This window comes from Mixophyes fleayi, chromosome 6 (assembly GCF_038048845.1).
Source record: "Mixophyes fleayi isolate aMixFle1 chromosome 6, aMixFle1.hap1, whole genome shotgun sequence".
In the NCBI taxonomy this organism is placed as follows: domain Eukaryota; kingdom Metazoa; phylum Chordata; class Amphibia; order Anura; family Limnodynastidae; genus Mixophyes; species Mixophyes fleayi.
Window position 1 is genome coordinate 78496185 of NC_134407.1, and position 21495 is coordinate 78517679.

At 38.7% G+C, this 21495-nt stretch overlaps 1 protein-coding gene across 3 annotated transcripts in view; it reads right to left on the reverse strand.

Moving 5' to 3' along the window:
* Window positions 1-964: 964 nt before the first annotated feature.
* The window catches only part of ENDOV (endonuclease V), an 88564-nt gene continuing 68033 nt past the window's right edge, over window positions 965-21495 (reverse strand). For 2 of the 3 annotated variants that reach the window (XM_075216918.1, XM_075216917.1), the window contains exon 8: window positions 965-1617. In XM_075216918.1, coding sequence (XP_075073019.1) covers window positions 1531-1617 — 87 coding nt within the window. In that variant the 3' untranslated portion in view covers window positions 965-1530. Of the gene's footprint in view, window positions 1618-10933; window positions 11024-21495 lie in introns of those variants that run through there. The other variant, XM_075216919.1, reaches the window with a different exon arrangement.

Sequence of the window (21495 nt, forward strand, 5' to 3'; positions counted from 1 at the left end):
GGTGTCCAAACATATATCTTAATGATAGTTAATTTACTTTGGAAAGCTCTGTAATTTTGGGAATCAATCTGACTTAATTGAAAGTGTAAATTCCTAAGGTGGGGGTGAAGAGCCTGTAAGAAGGGTTTAAAAATCTTCTGCCTTGGACATCAAATTGTCCATTTCTTTGAGGAGGGTCTACCACGACTGAAATGTGTCATTCTTCTCAATGTGTATTCCTCACACACCAATTCCTTAACTTGTAAGTAGGGATTCTGGTTTTATTTCCTATTTTATTTTCTGACACTCATTTGTGCAACCTATTGTATGTCTATTTATTACCATTTTGTAAATAAGCCTTGGAAACATTTTTCAGATTAAATATATTTTATCTAGCGTACTCTAATTGATTCTTTGTGAACTTACGAAGCCCAAGCAGGTTCATGCTACATATGTATGTGAATGAAGTGTGAATCATTAATAAGTGGTTCTGGTGAAAGAAAGGACACCATAATAAATCCTTCGTGGTGGCAGAAAATGTGTATTCATTGTTAATTAACTAAGGTAACACCAGTCACGGCCAGCTGTTCAGATTACTGTATCTAGGACAGGCTGGGCATTTGTTTTCATTTTGCTAGATACGCATATTTTAAAGGAATAAAAATGAAGGTGGCACAGTGACCAATGCCTCCCCCAAGGTAGTCTTCTACGTGTGCGTTCGCATGGTAGGGAATCACATAGAGGAGCAAATACCCCCCTGCCCACCCCACTGTATTACATGGGATATACCACTTTTGCAGAAAAACACATTTCAAGGCACATTTTAACTAATGTAATGACTACTGAAACACAGAAAAATGACACACGTAAAAAATGCATTCCTGATGTCCCCTTACCTGTATGACAAAGACCTAATAAAGCTTAACAGTACTATATTTTAAGAGAAAAACTGAAAAGTTGAAATAAATAACACTGAACAATGTGGCAAGTTTACCATCATGGTTTATCTAAAAATTGTAAAATTTCAGGGTTTATTGTTTTTTCTTAAAAACAGATCCAAGCAGTTATTCATTATGATAAAAAAAAAAAACCCCACTGTCAACGACATCCATTTTAAAACCATTCTCTCATGCTTTTCTCTTTCACTTAGTTTTCGGCAGTTCAATATGATAAGCCATAGAAAAACTGTCAAGTAAGATTTTCCTAAAGGACTCATGACAGCAATTGTATATGTGGACAGCCCAATGCAACTGAAACTAAAACTGAATGGAAAATATAATTGAAATACATCTAATTAAATACATATATATATATGCGTTTTCTTACTTTATTAAAATCTGTGTTTGTCCTGAACCCTGTTCACACAGTAGAGAGCCTTTTATCCTGTGTGTTCTCTCCACAACTTCACACCACAATTATACTGCTATGCAAGTCTGCCCTGAAGAGCATAGAGTGGTAGATAAAATGCTCGTTTTTTTGCTTAGTGCACAAGGAATGAGGGAGTTAAGACAAAAACAAAGCTAGAGGACATTATGACAGGTCAGCTTTAATTTAAGAAGAGCAGTCAGGAGGCTGAGCAGGTTGAGTCTTGTTTTCGCTGGTAGTTCTAGTGCAGAATTCCCTTGATCGTATATCAGCCTACAATAAAAATAACAAAACAACTCCAAGTTAGTAAGCAAGAAAATTGGGACAATATATTGAAGTGAATTACATTTGAAGATGCTTCATCATGTTTAAAATATTAGCTTCAGCAGGAATTCCACATCTTTTACTTTTTAAAATCTAGAATAATAATTCTTTATTTATATGACACTCTTCTCCTGATAGGACTCAAAGTGCTTTACATTGGTGTAGATGGTGAGGCAACCATCTTGGGTGCACTTAAGTGCTAGTCTATGGAATCATTTACATCAGTCAGTGTCCCATTGGAACTTACAGACTAGATTCCCTACCATGCGCGCACACACACGTCATTTTTTGTTGGAAGCTAATTAACTTACCATTATTACCATCACTATTTATTTTTTTGGGGACTGAGTGGGAGGAAACTGGAGCACCCAGAGGATAGCCACGTAAACACAATGAGAACATACAAACTCCACACAGGGCCATGGTGTGAATCAAACCCAGACATCAGAGCTATGAGGCAGCAATGCTAACCACTGAGCCACTGTGTAATGCATCTTTATCTGTGTAATTGTGCATAGATGTATGAGAACACATAGGCGTCTATTACCATATTTAGCTGCTCTGGGTTTTGTGGAATATGATAGAAACTTAGGAAACCGAACATGCAAATTTTGATCCAGAGAACTGAAAATATCATCACCCAATGCTGCCTACTTTATATTACTCTTTTACCCTCTTTCTGCCATAATAGAATTACTTAAGTGGGTGACATCAGGGATACCTTTTATTTAATACAACAAATATATGTACTGCGTGTATTTTAATGCATTGGGTTATTTTGTAGTTCTGTATAAATTCCACATGATTATTTTATTTCTAGTTAAGATCTGAACTTGCATTTCTTGTTTTGTGGTGGATTTTTCAGGCTCATTTGTTGGCCTGAAAAAACAGTTGTGTCCTGTAAAGTTAGCCACACCTTTAAATTTATGGAATCTCTATCCTTCCTACTTCATTTAAATATTGACTTTCATCAGACATTGTTGTTGTTGTTGTTGTGGATCTTATCTTTACGGCGCATCTTGCTCCGCACTTCAACAGAGGGATTTGCTCATTCCCCAAAAGCAGCCATTATGTTGCACAAATGCATTTGTGGGTTCATATATATGGCAGTGTGGCAAGTATCAAATTATGGTCGTTACATGCCGACAATCTTGCACAAGGAAGAGTGGATATACTAAGTCAATGGCATTAACGGAAACTATGGTGTTACACATAGGAAATGGCATGTACATGCCCATACCCCAAGTGGTTTCCTAAACCAGACCAGACCAGACCAGACTTGTGCTCTTCATATAGTAAGATTACTCGGCTGTCAGTCGAGTTCCTTATACAGTGGCTTAATTAGTAAATTCCCAATGCCTGGTCTCTACTATGTGCTTCCTCAGATTGTCCTTGTGAAGACAGTGGTGACCATGAGTGGTTACTGGAGATGAATAGGAAGCATGTTCGGTGTAAGAGAGGGAGACATCGTGGTGCAGGTGAGAGGAAAGAAAGTGCACGTGAGAACACACAAAGATACACTTATCTATCTCTGCAATTGAAATGTGAAAATGTGGCAAGAGACTGGATAAGAAAGCAGATGGATAGCAGGAGATATTAGGACTGGACCACTAGAGTGTGGCAAATCAATGGAAATTTATTGAACTTGAACAAATATGCAGATATATTAATAAGCACGGACAGTATACATTCCTTCTCCAATGAATATTATCTTCTACCCTGTGCCTGGCTGACACACATTTACTCTTACATCTTGGGGAGGCAGGTAAAGTAATAAACACACTGACTATATTTGAATGTAGCTCAGTATCATGTTTTATCGCTCCAACTTCTGTATCCTGTAAATTCTGGTTTGGTGTTTGAGCTTTTTGGGCTCCTTTAGTCTGGTGTAGTACATATAGTTTGCGTGGGTTTTCTCCGGGTTTACTCCCACATGCCAAAAACATACTTCTAGGCAAGGGGTCGGCAACTGACACGCAGCCTCCTGAGTCCTGGCACTCCGTCCGACCATGCTAAATGACAGCCGGAAAAGAGCTGAACTGCTGCGCAGTTAGGTGTCAGCTGCGCAGTTCCTCCCAAGCACCGTTGCGGACTGGATCACGCCTGGAAAAAGTAAGTATACAATTATATAATTTTTAATTCATTTATTAGTGGCCTAAAATGATTTTTTATGCATTTCTGAGGCCATAACAGTCATTGGGGGCATTTTTTCTGTATACAAAAAATATTTGGAGGCACTTTAAAATATGAAGAGAATTGGGGGCATTACTGTGGCATAAAAGATATTGGGGGCATTACTGTGCCACAAAATGTACTGGGGGCAACTGTGGCATACTATGAATTTCTGGGGGCAACTGTGGCATACTATGAATTTCTTGGAGCAACTGTGGCATTCTATGTTTCTGGGGGCAACTGTGGCATACTATGTATTTCTGGGGGCAACTGAGGCAAAGTATGAATTGTGGGCACAACTATGTGGCATGATATGAATTGTGGGCACAACTATGAGGCATAAGATGAATTGGGGACACAATTATGAGGTATGATGTGAACTGGGGCACTACTGTGCTGGTCCCTTACTGTTAATATATTAGCCTCAGACATAATTTTATGTATATATATATATATATATATATATAGCCGAGAGGGGAGGGAGTGGCTACAAATTGCCCGGGCCTGCTTGGTGGCCCGTGTCCCCACTGGAGACCTATCTTTGAAAAAAAAAATTTTTATTTTAAAAGTACTTTTTTTTTTTTTTTTTTTTATTGGGTGTAGGAGGGATTGGTAGTGGCTAAATCCTCTTCAGCTCAGGTACCTTCAGACACCAGGTCATGTGACTGCAGTGGTCACATGGTACTCGGTGGGCTGCTGGACATCTTCCCATGCTATGCAGTGGAGAATAAGGTAAGAAGAAGGTGTGCTGGAGAGGGGGCATTTGTGACTAAAGGTGCTGGGCAGAGGGGGGGGGCAAGCTTGATTAAAGCATATGGGCAGAGGGAGGCACGTGTGATTAAAGCATGTGGGCAGAGGGGACATATGTGAGCAAAGCTGCTGAGCAAGGGGGCATGTGTGAGTAATTAAAAATAATCCCATAAAGGGTTAATGGCGCACACTATGTAGGCGGAGGAATCCCACCGATAAGGGTTTTTTTTTTTGGGGGGATCTCTTTAAGAGATAATGTTTGTCTATAGAAATATATACAGAAAAGGGATAACACCAATCTCCACTACTGCACTGTCGTGGTTTATTGCACAGCAACCACAGAAATACACGAATGTATATACACCAAAGACAAACAGGACAGATTGCGCTGCGGAGAATTTGTGTTGGTATAACTCAATACAAGAACCTAGAGGATCCTCCCATCGCAATAAGAAACCAATTGAATAGTATCACATGAATAAATGTTTAATCACAGACAAAATAATCTAATAAATAATAAATATATTATCAATTATAAACCTGTATAGCTGGCCATTGAGAGGTACCTTGATACAAAATAAAAATCAGTTGTAAAAATGGTAAAAACCTAAAAAACCCAGAGGGGCTAGGTAAAGGAAGTCCAATATATTGACCGTACTTCTTAAATGAATAATGTTGATCAAGAGCTCTTATGGAGAAAGCATGTATATATTCCATGTAACAAATCGATCAATAGTAATCACGAGACTCTCTTTCACTTTATGTTGTGTCTAATACTTCCAATATATGGTAATCAGCTATGTAGACACAGTCAGGATATGCTCCGTAACACTTATTATAGTAAGGAGCAATTCAAATCCAACCGAGATATTCAGCACCTTCTCAACAACATATGTTAAATTCTTTGGAAAAACCGCAATTCAAATTCAGCAGTATTTTCCTTACCATTCGTCGTCTTCAACCCTCCGGAGGGATTCAAAGTAAATGGAAATACAGGGATTTAGAAACTCACTATATTCACTAGTTGGTGAATGTTATAGTCGGCACACCCAAATCAGGGTTCAGATGTTTACCGCTCGTCAGCGGTAGTGGATCAGGTTGTAGAAAAACTTGTTCCTTTGCGCTGAATCGCGCCCGTCAAATGGGGCTTTAGTTGAAACAGTATCAAGCCAAAATTGCAAGTTATTGTATCAATATATCCACAGTTCCAAAAGAGATCAAAGTTCAAGCCGACTATATTAGAGACAAAGTCTCCATGTCTCCGTGTTGGTGAGATGATAGTTGGTTTAGTGAGATGAAATCACAGACCTCAATCGCTGACGCGTTTCTATTGTGTATTCAAGTGTTGGGCACTCAGACTGAAGACTTATTTAGCATTTCCTGCTATCAGCAAAACAGTGTGTGAGTAATGAATTTTTCTGTAAGAGGGTGGCCTGGTGCTTTTCACCTGCTAGACATGGCCCCAATGATGCACTGCCACGCCCCCAATTGTACGACCACTTGCATGGTAAAAAAAATGTTGCACCGCCACAGAGCGGCGGCACACCGTTTTTTTTTGCCATGCTTAACTATAAGGGGGAGGAGGGGCCATGAAGTTGCTATACTGGGGCCATGAATTTCTCTAGGCAGCCCTGTATGTATGTATGCATGTATATGTATGTGTGTATATATATATATATATATCTATAATATAAATGCTTAGTGGCGTGTGTTAGTCTGTCTGTGTGTGGAAAAAATAAAACCAAGCTGCAGCGCCACCTGCTGGGCGGAGTTATACACTGACCTACTAAATTCTTAGTGTGTGTGGGGAAAAAAATTCAGAAAGGGCTGAAATTTGGTATACTAAAATGTTTTTAATTTGTTAATTTAATTTGTTAATTGTTAAAAGTGTTTAGAAAGATTTAAAATATATATATATATATATATATATATATATATTTCTTGAAGGAGAAGTGACAGTTGGGAGTGGTTGGTGGTTGCCGGGGTTGACAGTGGGGAGTGGTTGGTGGTTGCCGGGGGTGACAGAGTGAGAGGAGTGTGATACTCAGGACCGCTGAGAGAGATCCCTGTGTCTGGATAGACATCTGGCTAGATGTGGCGATGAAAATGAAGGATGAGGTGATGGAGAAGAATGATGAGGTGGTGACCTGTGGACAAAACCACGTTAAAAAAGGGCGCTTACGTCGGGAAGTAATGTCTTCCCCTGAGGAGGCCTGGGCTATGGCCCAAATGCATGACAAGAACCTTTTTAACACCTTAAGTAGCTTGATTTGACTAGAATGCATGAGTATCATGCACGGGTTAACTTGTGTATATATATATATATATATATATATATATATATATACACACACACACATATACACACCCAACTGGCACACCTGGGCTTGACTAGATGTTAGCCGCCACTCTGATAGAAAAGGGTTGCCAACCCCTGTTCTAGGCTAATTTACTGTTATCAAAATTGACCCTAGTCTCTGTCTGTGTGTGTGTGTGTGTGTGTGTGTGTGTGTGTTAGGGAATTTAGACTGTAAGCTTCAATGGAGCAGGAACTGATGTGAATGAGTTCTCTGTACAGCGCTGCGGAATTAGTGGCGCTATATAAATATCTGATGATGATGATAGTGACAGAAACACTGGAATTGTATTTTTGGGCAGTTATGTTTTTCCCAGGTTTCTGACCTACATGTTTTAAAACTCCAGGGAGATAGTTTTATGTGGGAAGGAGTTACATTGTTATTTGGCTTATCCAGATATCTTAAACTGAAATGCACAACTCTGTTCTGGTCATGGATATTGTATAAGGTATTGTATGCCTTTAGCTTCCAGTATTAAGAGCAATAAGGAATTTGTTACAGCTGGTTGTACTTTGAAGCACTGCGCTTGTCACTGTTAATTTAACTAATGACTCCATCTATAATCACTGCTTTATCTAGACAGGAGTTACATCTTCATTACTCTAACTCACAGAATGTAGACAGAGAGGAGCATAAAATAAACATTACAGAGAGATGCTGAATTGGTAATTTAGATCACAAAGCAAACAAGATGTGTTAGAAATAAATTTAAAGAAAACAAACAGTATCTCTTAGGGTGCCCCAATATGAAAGGAGGTAAAGTAATATTTATCTTTTCAAGTCAAATAGTGAAGATCGATGGATCCACTGGATGGTCTACTACCTTATGTAGTTAGGAAAATAGCAGTAAACACCACTGTAATGTTAAAGCTCTCCATTCCCTTCCTCGTTCTATCTCTGGGTGCCTCCCCTCCACTCCATCCACATTTTCATCCCTCCAACCTGTTGCCCATTCTCAACTAAAACTTTCATCTTTCAGGAATTATTATCTGTATTCAATTTTAAATTGGAAACATACAACTTTTGCCCAATTACTCAATATGTAACTATTTCTAAATACCTCCTATTCCGTTCTTTATGGCTTGCATTATCTAAGGAAAAGTCCATCTTTCCTTTGCTTGTACAATATAATCCCAGGCACAGTATAGATGTGTAACGAGAGTCACAGGATTGTGGACTGATGTGTGATAGAGGTGTCAGTAATGTATAAGCAAATGGTGACAAAAAACAGTGGGTGTAAACTAAATAAATCCAATAGAATATGTAAATAATCAAACGTTGTAATAAAAGCAAATACAGTAATATCAGTGCACTGATGACACAAAACAACCAATGTAATGTAGATAGCTTGCAATTATCACCAAAAGATGATGATCAAAATACGAAGATGAACTGAAATGATTCCAATGATAACGAAAGTCCAAAAAGGGCACAGTGGCCCCTATAAAGATAATCCAGGTTTATGACAAATGATAGTAGACGTCTATAAGGTTCCTATATGCCAATATAGTCCAAAAAAATTGAATGAGGCTAAAGTTAGTGAATGAATTTAATGCACACGATCCCGTGTGTATAATAAATGTCCATCCTTGTTTCAATGTTCAATTTGTCATAAACCTGGATTATCTTTATAGGGTCCACCTTTTTGGACTTTCGTTACCATTGGAATCATTTGAGCTTATCTTAGTATTTTGGTCATAAGCTTTTGGTGACAATTGCAAGCTATCTACATTGTTTGCTTTGTGTGCAGCCGGACATTGAGGTGATGTCCAGCAGCACCTCACGGCTAATTGAATTCCCCCCACAGGCTCTATTTACCATTCTTAGCCCTTCACAGTCTTTTTGAATCAATTAATAGTTGAGAAGAGTAAACTGAAAAAACAAGAAATGGGCACTGGAATCCTGGAAGTAATGGAGTACAGCAAAGTGGTGAAGTAGATGTGAAGTGGTAAGAGAGGATACTCAGTCAGCAGCATTTTCTTAAAATTTATATTTCTGAAGCTTTTATCATTATAATGATAAATATAGTCATGGCCAAAAGTTTTGAGAATTACACAAATTTTGGTTTTCACAACGTTTGCCGCTTCAGTGTTTTTTAGACCTTTTTGTCAGATGTTGCTATGGTATACTGAAGTAAAATTACAAGTATTTCATAAGTGTCAAAGGCTTTTATTGACAATTACATTACGTTTATGCAAAGAGTCAATATTTGCAGTGTTGACCCTTCTTTTTGAAGACCTCTGCAATTCGTCCTGGCATGCTGTCAATCAACTTCAGGGCCACATACTGACTGATGGCCGCCCATTCTTGCCTAATCAATGCTTGGAGTTTGTCAGAATTTGTGGGTTTTTGTTTGTCCACTCGCCTCTTGAGGATTGACCACACGTTCTCAATGGGATTAAAATCTGGGGAGTTTCCTAGCCATGGACCCAAAATTGCGATGTTTTGATCCCAGTGTCACTTAGTTATCACTTTTGCCTTATGGCAAGGTGCTCCATCATGCTGGAAAAGGCATTGTCCATCACCAAACTGTTTTTATTTTACTTTTATTATGATTGGAATCATTTGAGCTCATAGGATTTTGATCATCAGCTTTTGGTGATAATTGCAAGCTATCTACATTGTTTGTTTTGTGTCATCAGTGCACTGATATTAATGTTTTTGCTTTTATTACAACGCTTGATTATTTACATATTCCATTGGATTTATTCAGTTTACATCCCACTGGTTTTTGTCACCATTTGCATATACATTGCTGAAACCTCTATCACACATCAGTCCACACTCCTGTTACTCTCGTTACACATCTATACTGTGCCTGGGATTACATTCTATGAATATTCATCTGGGGTTTGGGACCACTCTCCCTTCATTTTCCCACTGGCAGCATACTGATTATTACACTAATAGGGAAGCACGGACTCCCAACTATAGTTTGAATCCATCTTTTGTATGCCCCTCTTATCCTTTTCTGAACTATTTTTAGATGTGTTCCAAGAAAGATGCTGAGGGCCTCTAATTAAATATATACATAAACAGCCAATTCTACCATTGACAAGACATGCATAAGCACTGCAGATGCACTTGGGTGTGATCGCAAAGAAGGCACATCATTCACTTGTTTAATTTATACTACCATGCACCAGAAAGCTATTCCAAGGAACTATTAGCTTGTTTGTATTTTAATCTATCTTATTATTTGTGACTTCATTTTATGGCTCATGGATGTATTCAGAGTATTTATATCACCCCAAGCAATGTTTTTATTGAACACCATCAATTATAATGAAGAAAAAAACAGGAACTGGAGAAAAATCTCATTACAAATGTATAAGAGGCCATTTTCACACAAATGTTACATTTAAACAACATCCCTATCCTCACAAAATAGCAGAACTGTAGGGACTCTATGTCCAGGAATATCCCGATTAGGAAGAACTCAACCCTGCTAGTGCTACCATGGGTCTTCTGCCAGACAACAGGGCTTTGTCCAATCAGTACCTGGTTTAAACTCTAATCTCCCAGGTTATTAGGATCAGCACACTTGTCTCATTAAATACCATGTGCCACTGTTAATACTGGACAAGTACAGGTTGGTCTATGCCTGCTGTCTTCACAATTGGTGTGCTGGAAATGAAGAATGATTACAATAGGTGATCTGATTCAAGTCAAACACATCTTAAAAAAAAGAAGTACTTTTAACGCTGACATTCACCTCAACACACCTGCCCTCCACAGAGCAGGGCAGACATTGTACATTCAAACATTACAACAGATGGTGAATCAAAAAATAATATGATAGAAATGTTGTAAAACGATTTTATAGGAGACAGCTTGTTGCCTGGGCCAATTTGTCCTTTACACAAATCCAGACCTTCAGATTAGTAGGGAAAACTCTAATGTCTTTGTAAAGATTAACACAAATTAAAACATTACAGGAACTGCAGTTTATTTTTACAATATGGAGGAATGTAGAGGAAGTTTTCATCTTTAAAGGGTTCTCACCTTTTATTATTATTATTATTAATAATGTTCTTGATTTGTAAGGTGCCACATATGCTCCACAGTGTCAGATACTGGGGAAAACAAAGTATATATAAAACAGGGACATACAAGGTAGACAATATGGGCCTGATTCATTAAGGAAAGTAAGGCAAAACAATTAGTAAGTTTTCTCTTGGACAACACCATGTTACAATGCAAGGGGTGCAAATTAGTTTATTATTTTGCACATAAGATAAATACTGACTGTTTTTTCATGTAGCACACAAATACTTGATAGCTTTATTTGTACACTGAAATTTAAAATTGATCTAGGACATGCCTTACCCCAACTATAAATCTGCCATCACATTTTAAATTTGCCTCCCCCTCCAATACAACATGGTTTTGCCAAGGTGCAAAGTTAATCATTTATTTTGCTTTACTTTCCTTAATGAATCAGGCCCTATAAGTTCAAGTGTCAACAACCTTTGGACAATGTCTGCTATTTAAAGCCACCACAATGTACCACTTCAATGGGATTTCCATTCGAACCTACATTATTACAGCAGGGAGAGAAAAGAGTGATCAGAACCAAACTGCTGTAGCAATTCAAGCATCTAGACAGGGTGGAACAGTAAACACAGCTTCTGTTGATTCAGGAGTCGAATTCACTATATACATACTAAGATGGAGTTTGCTTCTCCCTCCCCGAAAGTGCTCTCCTCTTTGGCCAGTGCAAAGTTGGTAAAAGTATAAGGTGTATGGTGGGTGTCCCTAAGTAAGACTATGCAAAGATGTCCTTTAAGTCAAGGATGCATATAAATCAGCATGGCAGTCAATGTTGTATCCAGTTTTTAAAGCATGATACCCTTCAGCAGGAAGACAGAATTCCCACCTAAATAAAGAGGGGAATTAATTTGGCCACAAGGTGATGTGATGTGTCTCCGGAACAGTCTGTAAAAACACATAGTGTCAGAGTTTTACTCAAATCTCTACTCATTTTCCCTTGCGCCCCCACAGAGATGCGAGGGAAAGAGAGTGGAGGCTTCTGTACCGTATTATCTGGCAATGTGCACAGTCAGACATTGAGGTGATGTCCAGCAGCACCTCACGGCTAATTGAATTTCCCCCACAGGCTCTATATACCTTTCTTAGGACTTCACAGTCTTTTTGAATCAATTAATAGTTCAGGAATGTAAACTGAAAAAACAAGAAATGTCCACCGGAATCCTGGAAGTATTGGAGTACAGTATTGACTAAAAGGGCTGCCAAGCAAATGTATTTTATTATGATCGTATATTTGTAAGGCGCCACAGTGTTCCGCAGCGCCATACAGTAGGGAATACAGGACATACACAAAACAAGGACATTCGAAATGATAGTAGTTATGCGCTCATTGTTTCAATATTTTTAGTCAAAATGGTACTATTAATATGTGATATTGTTGGTTCAATAGTAATAACTAAAAAATGTAATGTTAGTACCTATTAATTTCTATGTGTGATATTGTGTTTTAACCTGCCCATTTATTAGAATTTACGATTTTGATATTTATAATCATTTCTATATGTGTAATGGTTATGTGATTGTTTTAAGTGACATTTTATTTTTTGGGTGTATAATTCCCCTATTATAATGTTATTGGTTATAAAGCTCATAACCAGCAGGGATCTTGGGTGTACTATAGTTTTTACATGTTTTAATGTGTTATTTGGGATTTATTCAACAGAGCAAACCAAACAATAAATTTACATGCGTATGTTAATTACAATATCCGGTTATTATTACTAAGCCAACAATATCAAGCCAACAATTTCGAATTTGAACTAATAAAGGGAGGGATACCCTTGGTTACTGCAGCTCTTGGAACATTAGAAAGAGCGCAGTCCTAATTGTAACTGTAGTAATAAAACAAGGACATACATAAATCAAGAACATACATAAAACAAGGACATATAAGGCAGACAAAATAAATACAGACATGAAAACAAAGGATATGAAGGACCCTACTCATTAGAGAGCTTACAAGTGGAAGAGGGGACAGCTGAAACGAGGAGCGAGTGTGGCTTACATTTGAGATTAAGACAATTGTGAGTGTGCATTAGTGTGTATAGTATCATCAGGGATAAGGTAAGCTTTAAAAAAAGAGATGGGTTCTAGAGAATGTCTAAAGATTTGAAGGCAGTGGGAAATCCAGATTGGGCGTGGTAAGGAATTCCATAAGTGTGGAGCAGCACGGGAGAAGTCTTGTAGGTGCAAGTGAGTGGTGGTTACCAGAGATGAGACAAGGCGCAGGTAAGAGGTAGATCTAAGAGGCCGTGAGGGAGAATATTTTAATATGAGATTTGAGATGTATGCAGGGATAGTGTTGTTGAGGGCTTTGTAGGGGTAAGTAATTTGAATTGGATTATAGAGGACACAGGGACACAGGGAGACAGTGTAGGGATTTGCAAAGTGGTGAAGTAGATGTGAAGTGGTGAGAGAGGAATATCAGTCTTACAGCAGCATTTTCTTAAAATTTCTATTTCTGACGCTTTCATCATTAAATACAGTCTTGGCCAAAAGTTTTGAGAATTACACTAATTTTGGTTTTCACAATGATTGCTGCTTTAGACCTTTTTGTCAGATGTTGCTATGATATACTGAAGTAAAATTACAAGCATTTCATAAGTGTCAAATGCTTTTATTGACAATTACATTAAGTTTAAGCAAAGAGTCAATATTTGCAGTGTTGACCCTTCTTTTTGAAGACCTCTGCAATTCGTCCTAGCATGCTGTCAATCAACTTCTGGGCCACAAACTGACTGATGGCCGCCCGTTCTTGCCTAATCAATGCTTGGAGTTTGTCAGAATTTGTGGGTTTTTGTTTGTCCACCCGCCTCTTGAGGATTGACCACAAGTTTTCAATGGGATTAAGGTCTGGGGAGTTTCCTAGCTATGGACCCAAAATTTCGATGTTTTGATCCACAGGCCACTTAGTTATCACTTTTGCCTTATGGCAAGGTGCTCCATCATGCTGGAAAAGGCATTGTTTATCACCCAACTGTTCTTGGATGGTTGGGAGAAGATGCTCTTGGAGGATGTTTTGGTACTATTCTTTATTCATGGTTGTGTTCTTCTGCAACATTGTGAGTGAGCCGACTCCCTTGGCTGAGAAGCAACCCCACACATGAATGGTCTCAGGATGCTTTACTGTTGGCATAACATAGGTCTGATGGTAGCGCTCACCTTTCGTTCTCCGGACAAGCGTTTATCCAGATGCCAAAAAACAATCTGAAAGGGGATTCATCAGAGAAAATGACTTTAACCCAGTTCTCAGCAGTCCAATCCCTGTACCTTTTGCAGAATATCAGTCTGTTCCTGATGTTTTTCCTGGAGAGAAGTGGCCATGCTCCAAAAGTCTTCGCCTCACTGTGCGTGCAGATGCACTCACACCTGCCTGCTGCCATTCCTGAGCAAGCTCTGCACTGGTGGTGCACCGATGCCGCAGCTGAACCAACTTTATGTGATGGTCCTGGCGCTTGCTGGACGTTCTTGTGCGCCCTGAAGCCTTCTTCACAACTTTTGAACCTCTCTCCTTGAAGTTTTTGATGATCTGATAAATGGTTGATTTAGATGCAATCTTACTAGCAGCAATATCCTTGCCTGTGAAGCCCTTTTTGTGCAAAGCAATGATGACTGCACGTTTCCTTGCAGGTAACCATGGTTAACAGAAGAAGAACAATGATTTCAAGTACCACCCTTCTTTTAAAGCTTCCAGTCTGTTATTCTAACTCAATCAGCATGACAGAGTGATCTCCAGCCTTGTCCTCTTCAACACTCTCACCTGTGTTAACGAGAACCACTGACCTGATGTCAGCTGGTCCTTTTGTGGCAGAGCTGAAGTGCAGTGGAAATGTTGTTTTTGGGATAAAGTTCATTGTGATGGCAAAGAGGAACTTTGAAATTATTTGCAATTCATCTGATCACTCTTCATGACATTCTGGAGTATATGCAAATTGCCATTATAAAAACTGAGGCAGCAGACTTTGTTTGTGTCATTCTCAAAACTTGCCCATAACTGTATTATTATTGTTAATTTATATGGTGCCACAAGAGTTCTTCAACGATGTACAGAAGGTGGTCCGAAAAGGGAAAACCAGACAAATAATATAAAATGACATAATACACCATTAAGCAATTAGCAAGGCATAATATACCATGACAAGTACCATATACCTTAATACAGGGGTTAACAGAGTACAGGTTACATGGTAAAGTGCAGCCATGGAGAATATCAAGGTGGGATATGGCAACACTTAAGATCATGAGAAAACTGGCTAACAGGATAAACAGAGAACGAGCATGAGACAAGTTACTATGTATGGGACATAAGAGCCTGAGCTTGGGACTTTGGGCACATGTATACAAGTGGAGAAACTGGTGGACACAAGAGGAGGGAGAGCTTACAATCTAATGTCTGAATACTCTTGTTAACGCTCTTTATTGTTTCAGAATATCTAGCTTTGTGGAGCAGAAAACCTTATGCAACCGATGAGGGCTGTTTGTTGTTAGGTATTCTGTCTCAGCACATGCCCTTCATGCAATGACTAAGTTGCACAGCAAATTTATTTTCTTAGAAGTGCTTTCCTGAGTTCTAGTGACTTGATCCTCTCCCTAACTCTCTTCATTGTTTTCAAGTATTTGAAACTATACAATAAAAGTATACAGCAGTCATGGGTGTTAAATAAAGTCCTCTTACAATGTTCCAGTAATGATACATTAAAGCACAGTAACAATAGGAGAACAACATTAATGGATGAGAGAAAATTAACATATTCTCCTATACCTCTGATGGTTTGTGACTCACTAATAACAATTTATATTATATGTAACATTTCCTGTATTACGTGTCTAGCACTGGTATATAATCATTTACTGGAGCCCACATTAATGTTTCTACAAGTACCTGACCCCCCATACACCCGCCCAGTCCCTTAAGGGAGAAGAAGCACAATCACATGTTACAGCGGTAGGGTTTTGTTACTTTTTAAAATCTACCAGTGTTCGCTTATGTGTGCATTTAAATGGAGATATAATGACATGCTATAGGAACCAAATAAATTCTTTTTTATTCTGAAGTGGAAGAGTGATAGCTGAAATATCAATGTTAGCTACTGTGAACTATAGCAAAGAGTATTGCTTTTTTCTACTTTGTATGTAAGCTAAGGATTGAGGGATACAATATAGGAGCTGAAACATTTGTTTTTATGCTTATTAGGGAGATCCCGACAATGACAAACATCTGATTTCTTTGTAAATCAAAAAGTTACTGCAAAAAGTTATGAACCAAGAAGGAGGTAACAAATTGTTTAAATAAATTGCAGGGGCACAATGTAAAATTCTGCAAAAACCACCATAAGACCTGCAGTTCAGAAGATATAATATCTTCTGGACCAATCTGCCAATAGCTCCAGGTAAATTGTGGCACTACAATGTCAGCTTCTGGGTCAATGTTCTTGGCAAAAAGCATTCAGCGGGTATTTCAACATCTGTAGTTTCCTGTGAAATGTATCCTTTTTCATCTCTATTATATATTTATCTAGTTTGGGGTTTTTTTTAACTCAAAAAAGATTTTTATTAAAGTTTCCAAAGAAAAAAGTATATACAAACAACCACAGTTCAAATGGCAGATAAAACACATCAAGTATCATAAACATATACACAACAGACCAAAGGCATATCCATCTAGTTTTAAAAACAAAACAAAAAAAACATTTTGTACTGCTCACAAATACTTGTATAATGTTCCTAGATAATTCCGGAACTCTACATTTTTAATATTGTATGTGTCCATTATAGCACACATGTCAGGGAAATTGTGGAATAATTTGTCAGCTATAAAAACTGCCATGAAAATTATCTCATTTGCCACGTATATAGCATTGTGTTACATTTTATGTCACCCATCAGAATCTGGCTTTTACTTTTTCAAACCTGCTTTTCGGCATGCTCCCTCTACTCTTCCCTCTGCTCTAGACGCAGAACCCTGTGCCAGAATCCTACACTGTACAACAGAAGGAGCATAGCCTTTTAAGAGCAGCTCTGAAACTATGATAATATGTTCCGACTTGTGACCCGCCCTATTCATCAGCTCAGCTATTTAAACCTGCTCTGTGCATATTATTAGGCTCTATACCTTTACTCCAGTGTTCCCGTTTATACTGTGGCTGATTCCTGTGTATTTGACCCAGACTGTTCCTGACTTCTCTTCTCCTGTCGCTTGGTGCTGACTTTTTTGGATGCTGGCTCAATAGGCACAAAGGGCCTGATTCAGTAGCTTTGCACCTTGGCAAACCCATGTTCCATTGGAGGGGGAGCTAAATTTAAAATATGATGGTGGATTTATAGTTGCGGTAAGGCATGTCATGGATCAACTTTAAATTTCAGTGTAAGAATAAAGCTATCAAGTATTTGTTTGCTACATGAATAATCAGTCAGTATTTAACTTATATGCAAAATAATAAACTAATTAGCATTGTAACATGGTTTTGTCGAGCAGAAAACTTGCTCCTTTTTTTAATTACTTTCCTTAATGAATCAGGCCCAAAGTCTGCATTTGCAAGTGTGTGACTGGATAGCATTTATTTTTGTTATTTATTGCTTGACTGACTACAATTTTCTCTCTGCAACCATTTAATAAATATATTGTTAGACCTGCAATCTAGTTGAGTTTACATTAATTTCTGAAATTACCATTTTACATTAGGAATTACTGTAACAGTGCAGGTATAGACTCTGTAACCCGTGAGGCAGAAACCCTGAATTCTCCCAAAAAAAGCTAACGGTAGGAAGGTTTATTAATTCACCAGTTGCTATTCTCTACAATATACAAAGTAACAATACATGTATATATAAAAACCAGTTTGCCAAGGCTTGAACTTTTTAGGAGCTATGGCTGACTACTCAGTGGGTTGGACCTGCAGGGTCTGGAGATAGACCCTGACTAACGATCTGTTGCTTAGTGTGCCACACGGGAGGGGTGACTTACATGTAAGTTCAAAAGACTTCCATTAGAATGCTGGTCGCCACTAGAGGTGCACAATATCGAGGCCTGTAGTGTGGTAGCGGGTGGGCCTATACGCTGTTATATTCAGTTACCAAGACAACACCTTTTCCAGTACGGTTGGGATCAAATGCAGAATTCCCTGTAGGACACTGAGCGTTTTGGATTACAGTTGGCACCTGACCACATCAATATTTTGATTCTTGAGCAAGAATGTTTCCAAGTGACTGTACTGAGTTTACAGCAGTAGGTAGAGTAGCACTTCTTAGCCACCTAGTGGTGATGTTAAGGGGGAGGTGAGAGATCAGACACACTCTGGTGCTGCCAGCTCAGTGGGGGTAGTAGTCACCGGGCAGAAAAGGAGCGGTACCTGTTGCAGTGACCTCCCACCCCAGGGGCTGAAGTGCTCCACAGATCACTTCGGTCGGTATTCCCAGGGGCACTTGACGATCCACCGGTGTGTAGTGGGTGAATGTGCAGCACCATAGGTGGTTTGGGCAGCGAAGGTCCCATGTTGGTGGTTGGGGTCGGGAACGGGTAGGCAAGTCCTTGGCTTCCGGCACCACTCAGGCCTCAATGCTTTCTGACGATCTGCTGCATTCAGACTCCGGTCCTGCCGGGCTCAAATGCTGGCACTCTGTGCTGGGGGAATCGGGGACCAGTCTGGTTGCAGAGTTTGATAGTGTGGGTCCGAAAAAAGGGCTTTATGAGAAGAAATGCCCGAAGCTGCAAAGAAATGTAGCCGTCCAGTATGGCTACCAAGCCACACCACCCAGAAACAAGTTTAAACTGTTTCAAACAAGTAACTCCAACCTGCAGTAAATTGCCTGAAAAAACTGCATAATTAATTTACATTACAATATCCAGGTGTATATATATTTATAAATATTTGATTTCTGCTTTAATCATCATTTGGGAAGCCCAACTAAGGTATACAATGTTAGCTCACTTCCAATTAACCATCCAAATGTATTCATTGATGCACAAAGAGCTATAAGTAAGCCTAGAAGTCCACTGAAATAGATTTGTTTCATCTTAAAGTCTAACTACACATGTTGAGTGGAATTTATCACTGAATGTTACCTAAGGACGACTTGGCAGGTCACAACTGCTATATTCTCCTTGCCCGTGCCAAAGCTCATACAAGCAAAGTGTTGCAGAGTGTACTGCCAGCAGGAGTGTGGAATGCATGGCAGCACCTCGGCAGACATTGGAAAACCTGATGGAGTGATTGGAGTTATCTCTTAACGTTTACATGTGGTGAACAGCTTTGGCTGAGACCCCACTGTGGGAAAATTTGTGGTAAAGACGAGCATAGTAAGATGACCCTTTGTGCCTTTGAAAATTACAACTGGCATCTTTGAGCATAGGGTCTGATGGCCATTTTGCTTTTTTGCAACTGGACCTTGCAAGGGGACTTGTATTGTGCTGCAGAAGGACCAAAGGCCATTATGAAGTCTGTAACTTTTTTTTTTGCATAGCAGGACAACTTGTTGCTCAGGCAAGGGCAGCATCAGATTGAGGGGTTTAAATAAGCTGGTAACTCCCTTGATAGGCCACAGGGGGAACACAAATGCAATAAAAATCCAGAAGAACCAGTGGTTGATCTGTAAAGTTTCTGCCTATGGGCAGGGAGACCGTGGTTGTAACCCTGGAACAGACAAGTCATCCCACAGCTGAAGTTGAAACCTTCCTGAGAGTGTCTATAGATTTTACATCTCTTACATTATCACTCTTATGTCTTTCCTTACTAGGGAGGCCGGAAAATGTGGAAGGAGGTTGTAGCAATGCAATACAGGCTTCCTTCTCAAGTAAATACAGGGAAAACTGAGTCAGTCAAGTTTGTAGAGACTGAAACCAGTTACTCCACTGCAAGACTTAAGGTATGTCAATAATATGACACTGAACAAAAAGAACTTAAAGCATATACATAAATAATTATGGTAATAACACCACCACCGGAAATATTCTGATAAAAATCCTTTTCAGTTTATCTGACCAAATTGTATCTTATGTCCGTCCTCTGGTTTAATTCTCTATCCCACCCAAGTTCCAGAAAGCTAAATACAAAAATCATAATTTTCATATAGCTTGGGGTACGTGCAGAGTTTCACCTTTCCCTGATACTTCACCCTTAAAAAGTGTAATTAGGTATTTCTTCCCTCAATCATAACTAACAGGAAAAAATACATTCAACAACTTGCATCATTTACTAGAATACAGTTGCTATATGTGAAAAGCTGAACTTGCATTGACAGCACTACGCATTTCCATCTACTTAAATTCACCAATATATATAAAGCAAGTATATTACTTAGGAGACTGCTAATCAAACTTAGAATCATTAATCCGTAGGCTTTTGTGCATTTTGCTGAACTTTGGTACAGACGTGTTAAATAGTCAAGTTAAAGCACCAGTTATTTCGTATATATCATTTACAGGTAGTTCAAAAATACACGGTTTACATTATTAACATACAATTCTTGATCTTTAAATTGTTCAGGAGTGTAAGAGAAATAATGTGGCATCACTTTACAGTTCTATTGAAAAGATAGGACCTTAAAGTGCATGTCAGGGTCTCAGATCAATAAACCATTTTAATACAGTACAAAATGCACTAGTACTAGCTGTAAAACTGGACTATATGACACTGCCATCTGTTTTACAACTCAATCCACAATAATGATGTTTTTTTAAGAACATAAAAATATAATTACCCTTCATTTGGCTGCTGTAGCGTGTCATTTCTCATTAGAAATAGGAACACAGAAACTGCTTGCCAGAAAGTCTTCTCTCACCTATTTTTTATTCCATCAGTGAATATCTTGACTGTATGGCTCAATACTAGCACCAGATACCCAATGCCTTAGTTATTGTTATCCTGAGCTATAGGGGTTCATATGGTTCATTGGATTTTTATTCCTGACATGAATGTCATTGTACAACTTTAAATTACTTATTTTATCTATCACCCATACCCAGTGGAGGCAGCCATCTTGTGAGCTCAAACAATACTGATGCTATCAGTTCACCAACTATAAAAATGGTTTGACTGATATACTTTAAGATGTGGGCACATCAGCACGATTGTCAACATCTAAATAGTAGGCGAAAGAAGTATAATGTGATGTAAATGTGTAGCTTGTGATGGTTGATGGAGGATTTTCTGATCCAGTTGCCTTCTGTCAATAAAGTTTCTTTGCGGCAACTATTTCTTGGATGACCTGAGGAGTTTTGGTAGTTAAAAATGAGCAACTCAATCTCAAATATAGAAGTGATTGGTTAAGGGTGGATGGCTTTGAGAGCTGTACAAATGATTTTAAGTTTATCACTTTCCAGGATAGTTTTCGTCATGTGGTCAGTAATGGACAGGCTTCTAAGGGCTGCTGCATTTTGGAATGTATAAAAATCTAGGATCCCTCTGTCAGAGAACTTCTAATATTATCCAGCTATTTGTTTTTAAGCTTCTAGTGAAGAATTCACTGTATGGAGAATTTAACCTTCTAGCAGTGGTGTAAC